Source organism: Crocodylus siamensis, chromosome 2 (genome assembly GCF_052110815.1).
Source record: "Crocodylus siamensis isolate JL-2025a chromosome 2, ASM5211081v1, whole genome shotgun sequence".
In the NCBI taxonomy this organism is placed as follows: Eukaryota; Metazoa; Chordata; order Crocodylia; family Crocodylidae; genus Crocodylus; species Crocodylus siamensis.
Genome location: NC_143396.1, coordinates 137,079,164 through 137,102,902, shown reverse-complemented (window position 1 = coordinate 137,102,902; position 23,739 = coordinate 137,079,164). Strand labels below are relative to the sequence as shown.

The following is a 23,739-nucleotide window of genomic DNA, read 5'->3' as shown; positions in this document are numbered from 1 at the left end:
AATCCAGTGGACCCCTGCATACCAGTTGGATTCAACATTTCATATTTTGTTTCAATGAATGGCCTGTTATTTATCTCCCCCCTGGGCGACTCTCAGCAGTCTCCTGGAGATTTACATTTGATTCTTGGAGCCCCCAGGGCAATCCTGGAGGGTTGGCACCCCAAGCTGGGCAGGGGCAGGCTTTTCTGAAGCACATGGGGAGCGCAGGCAGTCCCCTGCTGTGATTTTAACTGGTTAAAAACCAGAACGGGAACAGGAGCGTGGGCCAGGGGGGATAAGGAGCGGTGTCAGGAGCAGGCCACGCCGGCGGGGCATCTCCCGAGGCGGCAGAGCCCAGGGGAGCGGGGGGGGGGAGAAGGAGGAGGAAGAGGCGGCAGCGGCGGCGGGCGCGTCCGGCCCACGGCAGGGCGGTGCGGCGGCGGCGGCGGCTGCGTGCGAGGGGCGGCGCCGCGCTCAGAGCCCGGAGCCGCCGGGATGCAGCGGAGCCGCAGCTGGATCCGGCGCAGCTGGGTGCCGGGCGCCGCGCCCCGGCCTCGGCCCCTGCCCGGCAGGTAGGGCAGGGCAGGGCAGGGCAGGGCAGGGCCGGGCCCGCCGCCCCCTCCCCCTCCCCCTCCCCCTGGGCCATGGCCGAGACGGAGCCCCTGAAGGCGGCGCGGCTGTGGCGAGACGCCGCCCTACGCGCCAGGAAGCTGCGGAGCAGCCTGCTGCAGCTCAGCCTGGCCGGCCCGGCCCCGCCGCCCGCGCCCGAGGAGCCGGAGGAGCCGCCGCTGGAGGAGCTGGAGGCGCTGAACCTGGGCGGGCGGGGGCTGGAGGAGCTGCCCGAGGCGCTGGGCGCCGCCCTGGGGCACCTGCGGGTGCTGAGCCTGCGGCGCAACCGCCTGGCACGCCTGCCCGCTGCCGCCCTGAGCCACCTGGGCCGCCTGGCTGAGCTGGACCTGAGCCATAACCGGCTGCGCGGGCTGGGTGACGGCCAGGCCCTAGCGCCCCTGCGGGAGCTGCGCAAGCTGGGCCTGAGCCACAACCAGCTGGGCGCGGATGGGCCGGGGCGCCTGGGTGAGCTGCACCAGCTGGAGGAGCTGGACCTCAGCTTCAACCACCTGCGGCGCCTGCCGGAGGGGCTGGGCCACCTGCGCCAGCTGCGCGCCTTGGATGTGGACCATAATCAGCTGCCTGGCTTCCCGCCGTCGCTGCTGGAGCTGGCTGCGCTGGAGGAGCTGGACTGCTCTGGCAACCGGCAGCTGAGGTGCCTGCCTGAGGGCATTGCGGCCCTGCGCCGCCTCAAGATCCTGTGGCTGAGCGGCACCGGGCTGACGGCTCTGCCTGAGGGGCTGTGCCAGCTGGGCACCCTTGAGAGCCTCATGCTGGACGGGAACCAGCTGCGTGCCCTGCCTGCTGGCTTTGGCAGCCTGCAGCGGCTCAAGATGCTCAACCTGTCCTCCAATGTGCTAGGGGAGTTCCCGGCAGCTGTGCTGGCCCTGCCTGGTCTGGAGGAGCTCTACCTGAGCCGCAATCAGCTGGCCCTGCTTCCTGGCTCCCTTTGCCAGCTGCGGCAGCTCCGCACCCTCTGGCTGGACAACAACTGTCTCCGCTACCTGCCCGACTCCATTGTGCAGCTGCACAACCTGGAGGAGCTGGTGCTGCAGGGCAACCAGATCGCTATTCTGCCTGAGGGCTTTGGGCAGCTTTCCCGGGTCACCCTCTGGAAGATCAAGGACAACCCCCTCATCCAGCCTCCCTATGAAGTCTGCATGAAGGGCATCCCCTACATTGCGGCCTACCAGCAGGAATTGGCACACTCCCAGCCTGCTCTCAAGCCCCGGCTCAAGTTGGTCCTTATGGGCCTCAAAGATGCTGGCAAAACCCTGCTGAGGAGATGCCTGATGGAGGAAGAGAGACAGAAAGAAGCCTCCCTGAGATCCCCAGATGCTGGGAGATCCCAGCCCAGAGAATGTTCCATGCAGCAGGAGCAGCAGCAGCAGCAAAATAACACCCCCTTGGCCCTGGCTTCTAAAACTGCTGGGAAAGCACAGCTAGACCATTGCCCCATCACCAGACAGCAAGATGGGCTGTCCCCCAGAGTCTCCCTGCTCAGGCAGGCCAAGCAGCAGGATGTTCCCCTGGCTCCAACCCCCAAAGTTAATGGGGAAGCCCAGGTAGACCCTTGTCCCATGCTGCTGCAGCCAGACATGCTCCTGGCTCCAGTAGTGGCAAGCCTGCCAGGCAGCAGCAAAGGCATTGAGGTGACTGACTGGACAGCAGATGCGGAGAGAGGCCTGACCTTCATCGTGTATGAGCTGGCAGGTGACCCCACCTACGATGTCATCCAGTCTTTCTTCCTCTCTCCTGGAGCCCTCTACGTACTGGCAGTGAATTTGAGTGCCTATGCCCCACAGCGCTTCTACCCCTCAGTGGGGTACTTCCTGCACTGGTTAGGTGCCAAGGTGCCCCATGCAGTGGTGTGCATGGTGGGCACCCATGCTGACCTCTGTGCTGAGCGGGAGCTGGAGGAGAAGTGCCTGGACATTCACCATCAAATTGCCCTGCAGGAGAAGAGGGATGCTCAGGACCTCCAGAGCTTAGCCCACCAGGTGGATGAGGCCCTGGGGCAGGACTTCGACCTCCGCTGCTCCAGCCCTCACGCAGCCTTCTATGGGGTGTCGGACAAGAACCTGCGGCGCAAGAAAGCCCAGTTCCAGTATCTACTCAACCACCGGCCACAGATCCTCTCCCCGGTGCTGCCCTTTAGCTGCCAAGACCGTTGCCAGGTGCAGCGCCTGCGGGACAAGCTCCTCTCCGTGGCTGAGCACCGGGACATCTTCCCGAACCTCCACCGGGTACTGCCAAAGTCCTGGGAGGTACTGGAGGAGCTGCATTTCCAGCCACAGGCTCAGCAGCTGTGGCTTAGCTGGTGGGACTCAGCCCGGCTAGGCTTGCAAGCTGGACTAACGGAGGACCGTCTGCAGAGTGCCCTGTCCTATCTGCACGAAAGCGGCAAGCTGCTGTACTTTGAGGAGCACCTGACCCTGCGCGAGTATGTGTTCCACAACCTGCCAAGACTCATTGACATCCTCAATGTCTTCTGCCAACGGGATGCCACGGTACTGCTCCAGAAACTGCTCAGTGATACTCACATTGATGAACTGAGAGCTGCTCAGCTCCACCACTACGTGGAAGGGTTCCTGCTGCATGGCCTCCTTCCTGCCCACATTATTCGCTTGCTTCTCAAGCCCCATATCCAGAGCCAAGAGGACTTGCGACTCATCTTAGAGCTGCTGGAGAAGATGGGGCTCTGCTACTGTGTCAATAAACCTAAGTGCAAACCCCTGAATGGGGCTACTGCCTGGTACAAGTTTCCCTGCTATGTGAAGAATGAGGTGCCCCACGCAGAGGCGTGGATCAATGGTACCAACCTGAGCGGACAGTCTTTTGTAGCTGAACAGTTGCAAATTGAATACAGTTTCCCATTCATCTTCCCACCTGGTTTATTTGCACGCTACAGTGTCCAAATTAACAATCATGTGGTTCAGAGGTCGGATGGCAAATACCAGATTTATGCCTACCGGGGGAAGGTGCCTGTGGTGGTGAGTTATAGGCCTGGCAGGGGCACGCTGCAACCAGATACTCTGTCTATTGCTAGTCACGCATCACTACCAAATATATGGACGGCCTGGCAAGCCATAACCCCCTTAGTGGAAGAACTGAATGTACTACTTCAAGAATGGCCAGGTCTGTACTATACTGTGCACGTCCTCTGTTCTAAGTGCCTTAAGAGAGGGTCACCCAACCCACACACTTTTCCAGGTAAGGTGTAAATTAGCTTGTTTTAATTGGTAGGTTTGGCAGAACTCTGTATCACATTCCTTTTTTCCAGATCAGTGATTCTCAGAATAATTTTTTTGTCTGCAGTTTCCCCGCCCCTGCAACTCTCTTTCCTGCATCTACAGTAGTGGGTCACATGTGGTGATGTGACAATGGCTTGAAGGAGACTAGGTTAAAGTAAGCCAAGCAGTACCCACCCACCTCAGATTATTTGTTTAGGTCGGCCTTTGTCTGGCCCTCTCAGCTACGCTCTTTGTGTTTTATCCCTGAGAATAGGTCTTCCTGTCTGCTGTTCGTGTTTATTGTGAGTCCACCGGTTTGCGCTTTTCTGATTTTTCCAAGGCCACTCTGCAGTTCTTATTTTTGATCCTGACGCTGCCCCTCCACTTTGGGGGCTATTTACAAATGTGAATCTGTGTGTCCAAAAGAACCACCACAAAGGGAAAGCTTAAAGCAGCTACTCTGAATGTAGATAAAAGCATGATTATGGGTTTTTTTATTTAATGAATTTAAGGAGAAAAATCTTTCAGAAAGCTCAAGATGCCTGTTTACATCTAGCAGGAAGCCCTTTTGAAGACTGAAAGATGCTGTTTCTGTTTGAAGCAGCTCTGCAGTTCACCTAAAAATTCTTGGGCTGCAACTTTTAAGAGCCATTTAAAAAAAAATATTATGGGGTGGAAAACTCAGAACATTCAAATCCTAAGAAGATTTTAAGTGTATGTAAAATCAGTGTTTGAAAAATGCATCAATGTGATTATTATATATCACAGACATTTTCAAATGATGTTAGTTTGGAATTCTGGATTCTATTTTGTACGTACGTGAGTGCTGGTTCCTTTCTTTATAAAGCTATTACCACCATTCTTGTTGCATGTTTCATAGTCTCAAAGACCACCAGAAAAGGAAGTTTTAGTTTATCAGTGCATGTGTTGGCATAAAGTCAACAGAAACTTTCAGTGGTGCACTTTTGAGTTTATGGGGTGTTTTCTTTGTCATTAATGAAAGTACTTGGGAGAGATTTCAGTGTATAGAGGGTATTTAATTAGAAAGGATTTGGAATAGTACTTAAATTGAACATAGGACAGCTACTGCTCCAGCTCATACATATAATGTGTCTCTTTTAAAGAGAGACCTGTCCTTCTGCTTCCTAATCTGTGTTCTATCTCAATTGATTATATTTCCCTCTAGGTGTACTAAGTGCTTTGCCAGATAGAAGGGGGGTGTGAGTCAGTACTTGTGTATAGTAGCAGCTAGTGAGATATTACAGATGTAGCTGTTTCTTTTGTTAATACACAGTGAACTTTTCCTGATGGATAATACAGGCATACCTCATTTTATTGCGCTTCGCTTTATTGCGCTTTCCAGATATTGCGTTTTTTACAAATTGAAGGTTTGTGGCAACCCTGCATCTAGCAAGTCTATCGGCGCCATTTTTCCAACAGCATTTGCTCACTTTGCATTTTTTAGCAATAAAGTATTTTTTAATTAAGGTATGTACATTGTTTTTTTAGACATAATGCTATTGCACACTTAATAGACTACAGTATAGTGTAAACATAACTTTTATATGCACTGGGAAACCAAAACATTCGTGTGACTCGCTTTATTGCGATATTCGCTTTATTGCGGTGGTCTGGACCCGAACCCGCAATATCTCTGAGGTATGCCTGTACTTATTTTGTGTTCACGCTGAATGGAATCAATTAAAAACCAAACCAAACAAACACAAAATAAGGGGAAAGAAAATGAGTAGGAAGTCCAAAGGTCAGCTATATCACATTTGCCTGTTTTGGATATACGGGATATGCAGTGCTGAGGTCTGTGCTGTAACTGTGGTATGGATAAACGAGAACCAGATTTATAGTGTTTTTTACTTCAGGTGAATTTAAATGCATTCAAAAGGTGGAGAAACAAAAACTCAAGTGAATACTGCTAGGAGCTGGAGAGCTGAAAAAGGCATAACAATCCCCTCTGTCATGCCTCCCTTTCTAATGGCAAACCTTTTGCAGTTGATCTCCTGAAATTGCATTTGAAGGATGTTTACCCCTGGATCTCCTGACTACATCATTTTATTCTAAGAGTCCCCAGTGGAGGAAATTCATTAATTTTTACTCAAGGATTGGAATTGTGGTCAGTGATTAGGGTGGAGTTGGTTGCCAAGGACTGCAGCTTTAGGCACAGTTAGTTCAGGGATGACTGCTGAAAATAGATGCCAGACTGGCATGCGGCTCTGCCATGCTTCATGACATGCATGTGAATGATGCTACCCTGTTGAAGTGTGGTGAAGATGGTTCTGATCCCTCCTTTGGGTACTCATTTTGAAGAAGTTAACTCTTGAAAATAAATGTTAATATGAAGCATTGAAAAAGCATACACCTATGGAATCTGTGTAATAGGAATCTATGTAGTAGGGGTTCTTGATATAAACATAACCAGGGGAAAACCCTGAAATTCTAGTGCATATGTATATAGCTAAGGATTAAGGAAGTTCAGGATCCTGGGCTGCCCTTCCAAAATAAAGGATTCTCTGGTGGTTGTGTAACTTGTTCATTTTTCTTGGGTTGCTTGCAGGAAATGTCTTATCAAGGTTTAATTCCTGCACTATACACTTCAGCCCCAGTCCTGCAAAGATTTACTGTAAGCCAAACTTCGTGCATATGGGGCTGTGTCACTTGTCTTTAGTAACTAGTCCATTCATAAAGGAAAGCATACTTGAAAGCGTTTAACACTTTTTGCTTGTTCAACTGGAACTGGAAGCCACTGTTTGCTGTGAGCTGATATAGTCCCTAGCATACTGACATCCTAGTCCCTGATTGGAAACAATGCACAACTGTAAGATGTAGATAGCTAATAATAATTTTAGCCTGAAGCACACTGTTAGTTTTCCTAACACTTTTGTAAGCCAACTTCAGGACTAATGCTATTTAATGATTGAAGAACAGTTAAGAGATAGAAAACAGATTCAGAATCCATGTTAGCTTTCAGAGATTGATTATTTAAATGCAGTGTTTGCATCTCTAAATAGGCTTGTACAGGCAGAATGATCTAATATCTGGATTGTGAGCAGTGGGTGCAGTTAATGAGCTGCGCAGGCTTGGTGGGATATCTGTCCAGTTACCTACCTGCCTTTCTGCCTACCTACTGCCTGCCTGCATTCCTTCCTTCCTTCCTTCCTACAAAATAAGAGTTGAAGGGAGAGGTATTAATTAAAAAAAACAAACCCAAATCCCCTTCTTGGTCTTTATCTTGTGGGACAGTAACAACATAATTTTATAGCTATACATTGGAATTATTAATTACCTATTAATTTTTCTTGTAAACTTCACTTCTCATTTTATGGATTAAGAAAATAGGCATTGTAAGTTGTATTTTCTGAATAGCTTCATTCCAAGTGAACAGTGTTCAGGGCTACTACAATTCTAGGTGTTTACAAGATTGCCATTTCTCAAAACCTAATTATGTTTTAGGACTGAATCAAGCAGTTGCTCGCAGCCTTCTGCCCTTAAGCTAAATACTTTCCATAGTGATGTTGCACAATTAGTGCTCAGAAATGGAAGTACAGCTTGGTTTTGTGACCACTTTTTCAATCTGTGTCATTATTTCTGAAACCAAGGGCCTAATCTTTCAGTTTTGCATATCCAAAACTTCCTCTGGAATTCCCTTCCAAGACCATATTGGTTGCTTATGAACTGTAGAATTGGGTCACAGATAATCCTGTGCCATTTTAAGGGAAAAGTCTCACTAAAATGTCACTTGTTTCTGGACAACTCATTTTTCCCCCTGAACAAGTCAGTGTGCCTTGAAATGGTTGATAAGGAATTTGGTTCCTGTTTCAGTCTCTTGAGTGCTTGTTACAAAGAAAGAATGCGTGGTTTTAAAATGCCTCAGCAACAACCTTTTAAGGAAGTTTTCATGTTTTAAACTCAGTTGTGTAGCTAGGTGAAACAGTAACTGAATTGGAATCTCAGTTGGAAGCTGTGCACAGAGCACTGTAATCATATGGGACACTACAATCATCAGTCTTACAGAATATATTGTATGCGCGGTGCATTAGTGCTACAACTAAGTGAAAGAAAGTTTATCAGGTTAAGAAAGACAAATCTCTGCTTGGAGTGTCTGTTTAGAGAATTGGTTGCAACACCAACATGATGAGATTGTAGTGTTTTAGACATTACTGGAAACTTTATTAATGAAATTGTTTTTGGGTTCATATATTTTTACTTTGTATCACATTAGCTTGAGTGACTGTAAGATATGGCAAACTGCTATAATGTAAAACTCATATTTGGACAAGCCAAAAGTTTTATGCATCTTATAGCTTAAAATTAAGGTTTGGAGAAAGGAGCATACCCTGTTGACTAAAGACTTCTGCCTTTTTTGAAAATCTTGGTTGGGGGGGGGGGAGTTGTTTGTTTGTTTTTAAACAGTGATGTTAATACATTAGGGGTTGTTTCATGCTGACTGTAAAGACATGACAGAATGCAGCATACATGTACTGTTTTTTTAAAGCTTCATTCATCAGAGTGGAAATAGACTTGAGAAAAAATGTAGTAACCAGTTCTTGTGTGTTAGTTCATCTTTGGGAGTACTTCAGTTCCTCTCTGTGAGACCTCAGAGAATGCCAGTGTCCTCTTTGTGTTTTGGATTGTTCTTCCCAGAATGTCAGGGGAACAATGGTACAAAACTAAATCAAAAGTGAGACATTAGGTCAAACTGGGGAAGCTGGATATTGGTCTGGATTGAATCTCTGCCAGCCAGCACTCACTCAAGCAGCAGTCTGTGCAAGATACTCTTATATTACCCTCTTGGTGTTTTGGGATGAGATTCCTAACTCTTAATATGGGTTTGAATGTTATGGGGGGACCTGTGTGAGATTTCTTAGTTTTACTACTGGAAAACAGTGTACGGATGTTAAAATGAATTACTCAAGTTTGCAGTGAAGTTTGCACGAATACAACTCAAGATAGTTTCAAAATGACAATTATATCAGCTGCAGAGAGATGGTGAAGTGCTGTCATGTTGTGGCAGGAGTGTGTCAAGTCTTTCTGAGTCAAAAACTGGCTAGAGTTAATGAGCAATTTAACTGGCATGTAGAATGGGATCGCAGGGTCAAGCTTCTTTGTGGCTATGTGTAAACAGCAGTGTCTTCTGGACACACTGCAGTTCTGGTTGTCTCTTCTTCAGAGAGATGTTGCAGAACTAGCACAGGTTCAGAGAACAGCAACTAGAGGTGCACCGATGCATCGGTCCCATATGGGATTGACACTGATATAAGGAAAAATGACTGTATTGGCAACTGGCTTTTTTGGACTGATGTGGCCAGTAATGCCACCGATAAATGCCTTGTGCATGCATGCAACCGAAGTGCAGCACGCAGGTGACTGGGAGCGCAGCCCGGCAGCATGGAAAGCAGCTGGGTTCAGCTAGTAAGTCTGTTGTGGGGGAAGGGGCATGGGGGTGGGGGCAGATTGAGACCCCAGCAGTGAGGGAGGGAGTGGGGCTGGGGCAGGGGTAGGTGCTGCGCAGCCAGAGCAGAGCAGGGGACAGAGCCATAAGTGGCTCATCTGGGGGAGGGGGTGGCTCCTGCTGCTGCAAGCACCCTTGGGAGGGCATGAGGGGCATGTGCCCCCAGATCTGCACATGGGACAAGGGCAGCTGTCACTGCAGGTTGGGGCTGGGGTGGTGCTGGGCTCTTCCTGGTGGGGATGCAGGGTCAGGCTGTATTCTGGGTGGGCAGTGCCAGCTCTGGGAAGGGGGTTACAGTGAATTTTGGGGTGGCTGCAGCCTCCTCCCCCCTGCCCTTGTAACCACCTTCCCAGCACTGCTGCTGCCCACCCCAAGTGCAGCCTTGGCCCAGCCCCCTTGCTGGTTAGAGTCTGGCACCGCCCCAGCCTGCAGTAGCAGCCTGCCCTGGCCCCAGCCTGCAGCAGCAGCCTGCCCTCACTCTGTGCATACCTGGGAGCACACGCACCCCACGCCTTCCTGGGGAGTGTGCAGTAGCAGGAGCTTCCCCCCCACCCATGTTCCCTGGATCCATCCCACGCTGCCCCAGCTGTGCAGCGCCTGCCCCAGCCCCACTCCCTCTCCCACTGCAGGGGCCTCGATCTGGCTCTCCCCACCTTCCCCCCATAACAGACTTATCAGCCAGATGCTGCTCTCCAAGCTGTCCAGCTGCGGATTGGAATCGGATCAGTATCGGCCGATTATAGCTTGTTAAAAATCGGGCGTTAGTATCAGCCCAGAACATCTCTATCAGTGCACCTCTAACAGCAACACAAATCACCAAGGGCTTGGAAAACTTTTTTGTGAGAGTTTGGTTTTCACTTCAGATAGGCTAGTTATATGCGTGGTTCTCAACCTTTTTTGGCTTGGGTCACGCCTCCGTAACTCTGAATTTGGTGGCACCCTGGTTTATAACCATAATTGTGCTGCCTCAGGTTACCTCAGTGGTTCCCAGCAATGGTGCTGTCACTGCTGCCACTGCCAGGTAAAAAGTATCCCACATATCTCTTGTATAACCAGACTGGGAAGAGCTGCAGCACAGGTGCATGCTCCTCCTGCATTAGAAATAAGCCTAAAGCAGGGAGAAGTGCCTGTTCTTGTTACAGTCCTGCCTGGTCTGGTGCCCATGTTCCTCCCAGAAACAGTGGTGTGCAGGATAATTGCACCTGCCCCATGTGCCTTTGTTATTGGGAAATGCCATGTGTAATTGGACTGGGAAGTCCTGCAGCAAGAGTGGGCACTCCTGCCTGCTTTAGGTTTGTCAGATAACCCTCATGCAGGCTGGAGTGCAAGCTTATGCTGCAGCCCTTCCCGCGCTCGCTGTACGATGTGGTGCATGGTGGTGGCTGTTACATCTGCACAGTAGCATCCCTGAAAGTGTCTCATGGCTCCCAGGTTAAGAAACACTGTGTTTCCATGGACTGTGGGCATAGGTCCACCAGAAACTACAAGGTCCCCTTGATGGATGGAAGGAGGCTACTTTCATACATTTAATAGACACTAGAGCTGGAAGGTACCTTGGAAGTCAGCTGGGGTCACAGGACCCCAGCAAGATAATTTTCCAAGTGCATCTTGAATGTGTCCAGAGTAGGTGCTTGCACCACTTACGGGGGGAGTCTATTCCAGACTCTGGAGACTTGGATGGTAAAGACGTTCTTCCTTATGTCCAATCTAAAATGGTCTTCCAGCAGTTTGTGACCTTTGGACCCTGTTTTCCCTAGGGGAGCCCTGGTGAACAGATATTTTTCCAGATCCTGACATACTTATAGGCTACCACCAAGTCCCCCCTGAGCCTACGCTTAGCCAGGCTGAAGAGTCCCATGCCTCTCAGCCTCTCCTCATGTGGCCTGCTCTCTTGACCTCTGATCATGCATGTGGCTCTCCTCTTGGAGTCTCTTGAGCTTCTCCATGTCCTTTATAAAGCGTGGAGCCCAGAGTTGGATGCAGTACTTTTTGCAGACCAAGATCCAGGAGGAGGTTAACCAGGAGGTCCTGGGACTTGGTGCAGAGTGAATGAAATGTAAGGTGTGAGAAGTGCAGTCAGAACCTCAGTAGGAGGTTCCTCAGGAGACAGAAGAGGGACTGCAGCTTGGTGCACTTAAGGTAGATGTGCACCAGGGTTTCTGTCTGGCTGCAGAAGGGGCAGGTGTCATGGGAGTCTGTAAAGTATGCCAGGTACATACATCCCTGTGCTGGGGGCTCCGTGCAGGAGCCTCTCACAAGCAGAGTGTTGGATTAGAGTGACCTGTGGTCTGATCCAATCTGCCAACTCTTGTTTTTCCTAAAGTGCTCAGCTGACCACAGGGCCCACTGCTCCCAAGTAAGAAAGTGAGAGAAACTTCTGAATAGGAGCTGCTGTGTGCTTCCTGAAAAGTTGGTCCCAGGTGACAAAGGTTTAAGCTTGCTTCAGAATTTCAAGCTGACTCTGCATAGACTGCCAATGTCTGGTGTCTAATTGCTTTCCTTGGCTTGTAATTAACTCACAGACTGCTGTTTGTCATGGATACAGCTACTGTTCAGCAACACCTGCTTGTAATAGAGATTGCCAACATTTACACAGCCTGCCTTTGGATCTCCTTTTTTTTCTTCCATTATTTTAAATAGAGGTGCTGTAGCTGCTGTATTCTGTACTTGCTTTTTTATTGGCTGTTATTGTCTTAGTGGAGCAAGAGGTCAGTGTAATCTAACTCATTGGGTCATGGTTTATGTTTAATAGAGCCACCAAATGTTGTGGCTTGGTGCAGTAGAAGGTCCTAGATAAAGCTGACTCAGTTCTGTTGAGTTGGGATAAGAGGATAAAAGTAGCTGTAAACTCAAATAAACTGTCCAGTGTGATTCTGAAGCTCCAGTGCTGTTTGTTTTGATTGTTAAATGTGACCCAATTTTTCCCTTCTTGTTGAAGTGTTGGGGTTGAATAATGTGGCATGCTGTAAATAATGGTGTACAAATTACACTGTTTTCCCTATGGGCTGCTTTTGCTGTATTTCAATCAGATTTACTGAAAAAGGCCTGAAGTACTCTGTGAATTTGTAGGGTTTTTTCCAGGAATACAAGTCGTCTGCAATGGCTGGTACATTTTTGGTGGTTGGGGGCCTTATAAATTTAAAGAGAAAGCCAAGGAAGCCTACCTCACTTATGGAGGAGGTTCTCAGACATGCAGAGAAAAGGGATGTGCCCATGAAAGCCACTCAAAGATGAACAGACACTGTTCTTCGGGTGAATTTGATTATCTTTTGTTAGACCAACTTAGAGGAAGTGTCCTCAGCCTGACGAAGGGTGTTTGTGCCCAAAAGCATGCTAAGAAGAATTTTTCCAACTATTTGAGTTGGTCTAATAAAAGATATCGGATTTATCCAAAGAACCTTGTCTGCCTATGTCCTTAGTCCCACCCAGCTACAACCTACACAGGCGACGGTGAATACACTCTGTTGTCTGCATGTGTTTGAAAAATCTCTCTCCATTATTTTTGCTCTTGGTGTACCTTGAAGCCTGTAGGCAGGAGGAACTCCTGTCAGTGTGGGCTTTCTCTGGGTAAGGACTGCAGCTTCAGTTTCAAAGTGTGGTTTCCTTGCTGCCCTGAGTACTATCTGCAGCCATCCCTCCTTTTGCACAGAACTACTTCCAACTGCTCCTTCAGGAGATGGGAGAGATGTACACTTCTTGCACATGCTGGTAGAAACAAATCTTTTGATTGGGTTTTTTTTTTCCTTTTCTTTTTTGACTATGCAGAAAGGCAATTACTAGAAAAAATATTTTCTGTATTTTGAAGGAAACAAGCATAGTAGGCTGGGACAACGGCATCCCTTCTTTTTTAATCGTTGTTAAGTTTGTGCCTTTTTATTACAACTAACTTTTGATCTTGCTTTATAAGTAAATGCCATAAAACTTTTATTACCTACCCTGCCCCGCTTTTTCTTAAAAATCTTTGGCAGCCCTAAACTCTGGAGCAGTCATGAAACCAACATGCTAAGGAAGCAAATGTGATATTTTTACATTAAGTAAAATAGTGCTTTTATCTATAAAATGTGTGTTTATGGAAACTCTCTTGTTTTTTTGTTTTTTTTTTAAGAGATTCTGGGTAGGCAGTTGAAAAAGAGCTTCTTACATTAGCAAAATTTCCCTTATCAGAGAAGTGCCTGTTTCTTTACAACATGTCTTGTCATGCCAGCATTCCTTATAGACAGTCATGTTTTTTGCTTTAGACCCTCATGATGTTTCCCTACTTCAGTGTTGATAGTGTAACATTCGGTTCAGTTGAATGGAGCCTTTAGTTTGGCTAATGAAGCAAAACAGAATTTGGTGCCTTCATTTGTATTACATATTTGAGTGGCTGAAATGTGTTTACACAGGAATGACCTATAAAAGAATTATTTGGCTCTTAGTTTTTGTGTAACAGAAAACAAATTAGCAGCCACCTTTTTACGTGCACGTGCTTTGCTTACGGAAAATTGTTGTGGATTTTTCCCGTTATGGATGAAATCAAATGTACGTGTTCTGAAACAGATTTCTACTCTTGTTTTGTCACTGCTGTTAAGGCAGAAGTCTTAAACTGGCTGGATGCTCTGATCTAAGTGACTAAGTACCAAGTCTTACACGGCATTTTACACTTTTCAGTTTTGCCTAGTTTTCACTAGAAATGTGAGCTACCCTGCATCATGATAATGAGACCAGCAATTTATTTCATCCATATGGTTGCAACTCTTTCTGACATGCATAAAATACAGTACACTCAGATGAATTTGTCCATGGGATAATTTGCCACTGTGATTTTAATTTGCCATTGTTTCAGTTCCCAGCCTGCAGGCCACCCTCGTTACTGGATAATTTGTCATTATTTGCATTCTCCTTGAAGCGGCAAATTAGCCTGAGTTTGCTGTAATGTGCTTATGCAGAATCAGATCAACCTGTAAAGTAATCTAGAGAGAAACAGAAGTCCCTAAAGAGAGAAAGTGTCAAAGAAGGTGTAGTTTGTGTGTCTTTTTCAAGGAGAGTACTGGTGCAATGCAAGCTTATTATTAGGAATGTGGTCAGGGAGCAGAGATCGTAACGAAAGAATAAGGGAAGCGAAGCTGTTGGGCTACAAGAGAAGAGAAGCAGTTGAAATGAAATTGTGAAGAATGAACAATTGGAGAGTAGTCTAATAAGGCTGTGATCTTTTTCCATTGGAAATTCTCTTCTTGCTGCTTAATTAAACTTCCGTTTGCTGCCTTCACCAAACTAAATTGAATGGGAGCATCACAGACATTGGTGCTGTCTTCCTGTGCCATGTCTCAAGTCTCTTCAGGATGCTGACAGTGCCTCTTCAGAAGCGTTGTCTGAGAACCAGGTTGGGAGCCAGGAGCTTGAGATTCTCATAGGTGTTTGGCCATAGGTGGGTCTGACCTTTGTTCATCCCTGAATTACCCACTGGGTCTCAATGTCAGTGGCCCCAAGGCACCCCTCTATAACTTTTGTTAATTGAGTGGCACCCAGTGTCAAAAACAAATGCCTATATTATGGTGCCTACTTCCTTGAAGAGAGGCTGGGGGTGGTGGATTGGCCAGCCTGGGACATGCCTGATCCTGCACTTATCTGCTTATCCCCTCGCAACTCTTGGTACCTTTCAGCGGATCTGGCAGAATGCCAGGGTTCTGTGGCACCTTTGTTGAGAATCACAGTTCTTACCATCTGCAACATGGGCATAATAATTCTTAATTGCCTGATGGGGGAGCTGAAAATAAGAGCATGTTTGCACTGGGGTTTGAATAAAGCAATACCTTCTTAAAGCAAGTTAGGGGTATTCAAGGTCCTTCTTGTAGGACCGTATGCTTTGCAGACTTGTTTCTTTTACAGTATTGCGTAGGTAACCATTTGCAATGGCTTCACTTATTTTCTGGTCAGAGGATGTAGTTAGTTATAGCATAGACCAACTGGTCACTTCGTTCTTTCCGAAAATGAGTTGGGAGAAAGTAAAAATATGGAATATTTAACAATCTCGTTCTGAACCTTAAATATTAGTGATTTTTTTTTCTGTGTGAATAAGAGTGTCAGTTGTTGCTTTGAATACACAAAAAATAACTCTGATTGATTAATGAGAGAGACTTTCTTGGTTAAATGCAAGGAAGTTATTTAAAATGTAATTTAACTTTGGACTTTCAGATTTCTAATTTCATCTTTTGAGAGCTCCAAACTTTATGAGGATTTTTTTTATTAAGTGCATTAAGTAGAAGTTAAGCCAAAGTTGGAGGGCATGGGGGTGATCAGGAATCAAACCAGCTTTGCAACTATAATCAGACGAAGCTTCTTTGGAATTTATTTTTTTAAATTACATGAAGTACAGTAGTATGTAAACATCATTCATTCTTTGGGCTTGTCTTCTCATTCTTGTAACAGTTGGGCTTGCCACTTGCACAGCAGGCTATGTAATTGAAGACTGGGTGATTTCTGCATCAAGGCCAATGGGTTCTAGATGAGCTGGAGGTCATCTTACAAAGATAGGAGCTCAGCCTTGATTTTAGGTGTCTGAAGTGCTGAAGAATCCACCAGTTCTCTTGGTTGAACAGTTAATTACATTTGGAGCTACAACAAAGTCGTGCTTTAATTTTAGTTGAAATTGGTCTAGCTTGCATCCGGATGACTGCAGTGTTCGCCTCGCAACTTGGCTCAATTCAGAGAACCGTTTGGTCATATTGATTTAGTTTGCACTGTTGTTATTGGGCAGTCAGTGCTTTTGCTACAGCTTTCTTCAATGTGGTTTTGCTATTAACTCAGTACACCTCTGTGCACTTCTGTTTCTTTTCATGCAAGTTTTTGGCTGCCATTCACAAGACAATGCTGGATAGCAACTTGGAAATGTATAACTATGAAACTAGTTTGCACTGTTGATTAAAAAACAAACAAACCCAGGACTCTCCTGGCTGAGTATTTAAGTCATTATCTTACCAGTATTTTTTGCATTCCTGCTGGTTGTTTAAATAGTGCAGTAGGAAGGAAATAACCAAGGACCAAAGTGGTGGGAAAGAGTGGAGAAGAAATTCATTGAGGATCTAGTTTGCTTTGCAATTATAAAATTCATTCAAAAAGCCACTGTAACTAATAGAACCGGGACATTACAGGTAGTCCTTGGACTTATGACACAATTGGTTCCTGAAAACTGCATCTTAAGTTGAAATGTAACTTGGAACCGATTTTCTTATAAGAAACAATGTTATAAATGAAGGATTGGTTTCTGAACCAAGGCCCAAAAATAACCCAGAATTTTGTACTCAACCAATTATAGATGAGAAATATAGCTACATTAATGTATTTATATTGTAAATAGCAGTCATTGATTTGGAAGGACTTCTTTGAGGTGACTTTGCTGGACTTTTTGAAGGGTTCTTGGTTAGTCTTCTTAGGAGTCTTGGCTGCAGGTTTTTCTATAGTCTTGTCTGCTTTCTTAAAGAAAGTGTCCAAGGAAGTTTGGACAGATATTCTCCAGGGAGATGGGCAACACAGCAAACTTGTTCGCTGGTGTGGTGTGGCATCAGATCCAGCGTTGTAAAGTTGAAACTGAAGTCAGAAACTTGAAGTCGTGTCAATTTTATAAATGTTGTAACTCGAAATGTTGTAAGTTGAGGACTACCTGTATTATATAATGTGTCTAATACTTTCATGTAACTTTTCAGCGAGCATTTGAGTTAATACTAAGGCAGATTCTTCCATTACTGTCTCTACAGTGTCTGGATTTGGCTCTTGATATCTTGGAGTGAAAAATGTGCTGGTGTTCCTAATACTACTTAGTGAGCATTAGACTGAGATAAATCATGAATCATGCTGCTGACAGGACTCTCTTGATGTTAATATACTTCATTAAAAATGTACAAGTTCTGGTTTCTACAACAGTATCTAGCTTGAGAACTAGCTATGAATGGGAAAGTGTCCTCACTTGCATAATCATTTTGTTGCTCTCCCTCCTCCCCCAACATGACAATACACAGATAAAAGATATCAGGAAAAAGTGTGGAAGTGAAGAGGGAGCGTTGGCTCACTGAACTTCAGAAATTCTGTTAAAAAACACCCTATATCACTTTCCATTTTGGACAGTCATCCAGTTTCTTTTCGGAGCACTGTCTTATTCCTTGGTCCTTTCAAGACTCTAGAACCCATTATTCTGAATAAAATCTGGGAAAGGGGGCAGCTTTTTTTCTCCTTTGCCTGTAAGGAAATGTACATGTAGTCAAATAATTGTCTGGCTTTAGCAAGAACAAACAGGTTGTTGTGCTTAGTGGACTTGGAAAGATGTGTGCAAATTTGAAACATAACCTAGTTTTGTGCATTCATCTTACTCCTGCAGAGTAAGCACACAATGTTCTTGCTATTAATATACCATACGGTATCCTGTACAGGAGATGGGAGCTATTTGTTTTTCATGGGAGGTGACAAGTAAGAGAAAAAAATGAAGGATGGGAACAGAGAAGAACTACCAGAAATCAGGACACTTAACAAAACCTTCCCTAGTGGGAAAAGGAGGCTTGTTAAGAGTGCTTGCAGACAACATTTTTCTGGCTAATGGCAGGAGAGGAAACCATTCCTTTTTTAAACCCTGTATGTGGCCGTGAGGTAGGTCAGCAGTTCCCAGACTGTGGATCACGACCCCAAATGGGGTTGCAACATCAGTGATTGGGATCACAGGGGTGGGGACTGTGGGTTGGGAGTGAGGGGTCATGCTGAGGAAGCACTGGTGTGGGTGACAGTTTCACCAAGCCTGGATTACTGGAAGTTTTTGCATACCAAAAGTTCAAAATACCTCCATAAGGGCTGCAGACCAGAAATGTAAAAAAAACAAGAGTAAAGTGAGATGGGCCCAGATCTGTAGCCTTTCTCCGACGTGGACTTTGCAGAGAGCCAACGGCAATTAAATGAATTTGGCACTGTGTTCAGGGAACACTGAGTTACAGGCAGCAGATTGGGTAGGGGAAGGGGATTGGAGTGATACTCTAAGAGGCTGTGGGGCTTAATTTGTGGTACACCTGCCAAAAAGTTTGGCCTCCACTGAGAACAACGCAGAGACGTACTTTGTCTAAGGTCACTCTCCTAAGAGCCCAGAAATGCCTTGTGGTCTAAGTCTATATAAATTATGGTGCAGCAAGCTTCTAGTGAGGAGTTTGGCTGTGGCTCTGCTGTGAGCACCAAGCCAGGGTAATGTGTTGATACTATGTTCTGGGAGTAGCTTGAGAGGGAGGAGGTGAGGTATGGTGTTGTGAACCAGGTAGGCCAGGGGTGGTCAACTTGTGGCGCATTTGCCACAAGTAGCATGGGAGTCTCTGTGCATGACGTGTCAAATTGGGCAGGGAGCAGAAAGTGGAGCAACAAATCAGGCTGTGAGCAACAGATTGGGTAGGGGAACAGAATGGCACTTGAGGGGGCGCGTCCAGATAAGTCTGCACATGTGTCTTGCAGTGTCTCAAGCCTCTTTGAGTCGCTGCAAGAGGCACGTGCAGGAATGAGAAAATGTTGCCTGCACAGGGGCAAAATTAGACCCCTGGATATTTAGGGACCAAAAAAACCCACACAGAAAAAAAGCAGGGCAGCATCCAACCAGAGGCTAGGTCCTCCATAGAGACGCTCTGGCTGCCAGAGCGTCTCTGTGGTTAGCCCTCACCTTGGTGCTGAAGCACACTGCCTGAACCCGGGCTCCACTGCAGGTAAGTAGGGGTTTGTGGGGGAGCTGGAGGAGGGGACCATGGGGCGACCCCCGCTGGCCACACCCACTCCCCAGCCCCCTCCCCCCCCAATCCCTACCCTACCTCCAGCCTACCCTCCAGCCCCACCCCCAGTCCCTTCCCTGCCTGGCCCCATCCCCTCCACAGCATCTAGAGGAAAAAAAATGGTGCAAAATAGTTGCAAAGCAGAAATGCTGAATTGTCACTGAATTGCTAGCATTCACTCTTGATGAATGTACATAGTGTACATAGTGGTTATGTTGTAGGCTAAGTGGGTTTTATCACAGTGTATCATGGGAAACATTTTAGAGCACTTGAGTAATATGGTCTTCTTAAACGAAGGCCTAAATTGCTTGGAATCCATGAGGAGTGAAGGGGATTTGGAATGACTTCATTAGTAGCCAGCAGTTACCTTGTGTATCTTCTTGTCTGTGCCTAATGAATTGTCTTGGGTTATGTGTTTTCATGGCAGGAATTGTCTTTTTTCTTGTTTGTTTGTACAGTGTCTGCTGCAATGAGGGCATGTGCCATGAGTGCAGAGCATGAATGCAACAGTAATACAGACAATAAATAGGAGATCTTCCTCATTGCTCCATGTTGGAGCAACATGGAAGTTGACTGGTATAAGATTGTAAATCTGGTTAAATATATTCTCATCCTCTGTTCCCATTGTATGCCATTTGTCTCTTGAGAATGGTCCTACTGTCATCCCTCTATTGGTTACTCATGTATCAAGTGATTAGTTAATTGTAGGTCTTGGGTGACTGGTATTGTAAAAAATAAGTCTAAGCAACTTCACTTTTTATAGGGACATTTCAGGGATATTTGTCATTAGTGATAATTTTACTTGTGTGACCTGGTGAATTTTATCTTGCTTCAGGGGCTACATCTACACATGTGCTTAACTGTGGACTAGACTAATTCACTGTGGAGTAAAGCGTCACTGTCTATATATGTGGCGGTATTAGGCTGCAGTAAATTAATTAACGCTGCTGTAAGATAATACTGTGTGGGACAGCATTGTCTTATGGTTCGGTAATTAACTGTGATTACATGCACATAGGGATGGTGACCGCAGGTGTAAATTGCGCCCAGGCAGCAGGGGGTCAGACTCCTGCCTGTTGCCTAGCCATGCAGCTCTGCTCTCTTAATACTTTTATGCCCCAGCTGGCTCATCCACTGTTTGATGCCGCCACCTGGGGCTGACTCCTTGTGCCCCTGCCAGCCAAGACCAAACAGGGCAGAAGCAGCCCTGGCATAAACTGCTCCGCTGTGGCTCAAATTGTTGTGGCCCCAGGTGCATGTGTAGATGCTGCTCCCAGGAGTAGTTTACTCTGGCTCAAACAGCTCCAGAGTTTATTGCTTCAAATTAATTGCACATGTAGATGCATCCAGTGTTAACAATTTTGTTCCAAGAACTTCTAATAGGGAATGGTAAAGAAAACTTGTCCAAGGGCTGCCTGTGAACTGGCTTTTTAGGTGAAATAAGTGCATCCTGATAGAAGATTGTGTGTTAGCAGGAAGCAGAAGAAGGGAATGTTCTCTTTGAACTGCCTCTCATAAGCCACGTTGCTGTTTTCCCCAATTTAGTGGTGAATTATTTGTTTTAAGTAAAGCTGTAATTGTAGTCAAAGTTACTGAAGCAAAGCATTCTCGGCAAAACTCCAAACAAGATGGGCCACGAAAAGCTCCAGGACTAATTAACTAATATGTTACATAAGTGGATCATTTTAATGTTTCTTCTGTACAGTTCTGCCTCCTTCCTTTTGGACAAACTATTTATTTGTCTCATTGAATAGTTAAGATGCTCATTTCATGAATGGTATGCGTATTGGACATAAAAAAAAAAACTCAGATAAACCCTAGCCATTTGGATGCCAGTGGCTAAATTAGGAAAACTATCTAAGCAGAACCACACTGTATTTCTGCTTCCTGTACTCTGAGATCATGTATATAGCTATATATTTTTACACTTGGCAACTTTAACCTGTTTCAGCAAATGCTAAAAGATGGTTCCAGCCTTTACTAGGAAGCAGTAATTAATTTCTACAAAATGCCACGTGTGTGTGGCTTGTGGAAATATAAGGGTTTCTGCTTATACCAGCCCTCACGTTGTGGTGGTGCTGAGTTGTGCTTTAGCTCTGCTGTACACCAAAGGAAGTGGTGCTTGCTCTTGCCCTGGGGGTCTTCAAAAGGAGGCTAGATAATCACCATGCCGGGGTCATTTGACCCCAGTACTCTTTCCTGCCATGGCAAGGGGTCGGACTTCATGATCTGCTCAGGTCCCTTCTGACCCTACCAGCTATGAAACTATTTCTAAGAGTGGTACCCTTCAATCAGAGCTTACCCTGTCTCCACCACAGGAGTACATTTTTCTAGAGCGTAGGAACAAGCTCATGCTTCTGCCAACACTTCATCTTTTAGTGCCTCAGGTTCTCACGAATGAAGCTATTGAAAAGCTCCTGCATAATGAGGGATCCTGCTCTACTGCATTTGCGTTCACGTAATCTCTCACTGCCAGAATCATACTCCCAATTAGTACTGTAGGGGAGAGATGTTGGGCTGATAAAGTGCTGCGTACAGTCCAGTAGTTTTGCCTTTGTGTGATAGGAATGCCCCCAGGAGGCAGTCAAGGCTCTGGTTAATCCACAGTTCATTTCTTTTATAGCACTGAGGTACAATCAGAATTATATTGATGTGCAGGGTAGGCTGGGTCCAGACTGTCCAAACTGGGGAATAACTGTACTTAGACACGCTGTTCCTCTGGGAGCAGATCTGGACTCTTGGTGTTTGATTAAAACAGTCTTCTGGAAACTTCAGGCTTAGAGCTATACTCAGGTTCATTGTATTGGGGTTTCTCTAGTGACCCATTCTATATCTGTTTCTGAAGAACTTGTTTTGGGTGCTGATCACATTCTTTGGCTTAGGCAAATCCTGGTGCCAATGAAAATGGATAAAATGCTTGGAGTGTCTGTATTGGGTCTGTGTGTGGTGCTATAGGGGTGTGGGAACTTGGAGGAGCTCTTTGGGTCCAGGTGGGTCCTTCACTACATTCCTGGACTTCTCTCGATTGGGAGGAGCAGGCAAAGGACTTGAGAAGAGTGAGGGAGTTAGACAAAGAAAGGGAAAGCCAGTGAGTTAAAGGTAGGTGGGAGCAGGAATTGGAATAGTTCAGTATGATATCTCCTGGCCCACAGCCTCCAGATGGCTTTGGAGGCTCCTCTGAGCAGAATCTGGAGTACAAGCCCGGTTTGGAGGAAATGAACTATGAGGTGAATGTGTGGAGAAGGAGATCATGGCTATTTTTGAGGGTTTTCAGTGAAGCCAGCCGAAATTCCTATTTCTGGCCTATTCATTAGCTTTAGTCCATGTTTCCCTACTTGTAAGTACACACACATGCACATCCCTCAAACCCACAAAACTTCTTGTGTGGCTTATGCCACACAAGGGTCATTAACTAAGAGTTCTGATCTTGGGTGCAAAGTTCACCCACTTTCAGGCTGATAGTTTTACCTTCACAATGCAACCTTAGAGCACTACGCAGAAATAGTTAGGACTGAGAAACATATTAAAAGTCCAGTCCAGATTAAGCTTGATTTGTAGTTCTTAAATATGCTGAGCACCAAGTTGTAATCATTTGGGGATTTTTAGCTGCTTAGTTTTTATATAAGGTTTTTGTTCGACTTCTAATTGTATAGCATTCTTTCACACCACTTACTACAAAGGACTACAGGAGGATCCTACTCCCCTTTTCACCTTGAAACTCAAAAATACCATCAAATCATTTCCATCAGAACTACTAGAAAAACTACAGACGTTGATCCCCCCCGCTACCTAACCCAGGGATTTTTCTACATGCTCCCTAAAATCCACAAACAAGGGAACCCTGGCAGACCTATCATATCCAACCGTGGAACCCTAACTGAGGATATATCTGGTTTTGTTGAATCAATCCTAAAAACTACTTGTCACCCAAAGAACAAGTTTTGTCCAAGACGCTACAGACTTTTTACGAAAACTTAAAAACATAGACCACGTTTCCAGCAACACCCTCTTAGCCACCATGGATGTGACCAGTTTATATACCAACATCCAACACCAGGATGGCGAGCAAGATGACAACTCAGAGTGCAGACCCAAAGATATTACTGACTTTATACACTTCATCCTCAGACACAACAATTTCATTTTTAAAGAGCCACCTGGATACCATGTGAAGAGTTGCTGCAGTACAGAGAGAAGACCCCCATAAATTGCAAATCACTGGTTATGACATATCTTTCCTCCCTTGAACCTGTACGGAAAATCCTCAAACAATTGTAGTCTATACTAGAAGGAGACCCAATTCTTAAAGAGATCTTCCCAGAACTACTCATCCTAGCATTCAAAGAAGCACCAAACCTCACTAACCTCATCACCAGAAGCAAACTACCTGTGGCCCAAAATGCACTGAATGGATCCAGACCATGCCATGACAAGATGTGCAAAACCTGCCAACACATCTCCTCCCCCCTGCCCCAATTACTACATCCCACAAGAGAACCATAAGCATCCCTGGATCTTATAGCTGCACCTCTGGAAATGTTACATCTCTCATCCAGTGCACCAAATGCCCCGATGGAAAATATGTAGGAGAGACCAAACAACAACTGCACACCAGAATGAATGCACACCAGAAATCTGTTAAAGACAAAAATACCCAATTACTGCTGGGGGCACATTTCTCACAAAAAAA

General features: G+C 45.9%; 1 protein-coding gene across 2 annotated transcripts in view; it reads left to right on the top strand.

Annotated features, from left to right (window-relative positions):
- Nucleotides 1-560: 560 nt before the first annotated feature.
- Nucleotides 561-23,739, top strand: part of MFHAS1 (multifunctional ROCO family signaling regulator 1) — a 76,047-nt gene continuing 52,868 nt past the window's right edge. For both annotated transcript variants that reach the window (XM_090036896.1, XM_090036895.1), the window contains exon 1: nt 561-3,801. In XM_090036896.1, coding sequence (XP_089893022.1) covers nt 624-3,801 — 3,178 coding nt within the window. In that variant the 5' untranslated portion in view covers nt 561-623. The remainder of the gene's footprint in view (nt 3,802-23,739) is intronic.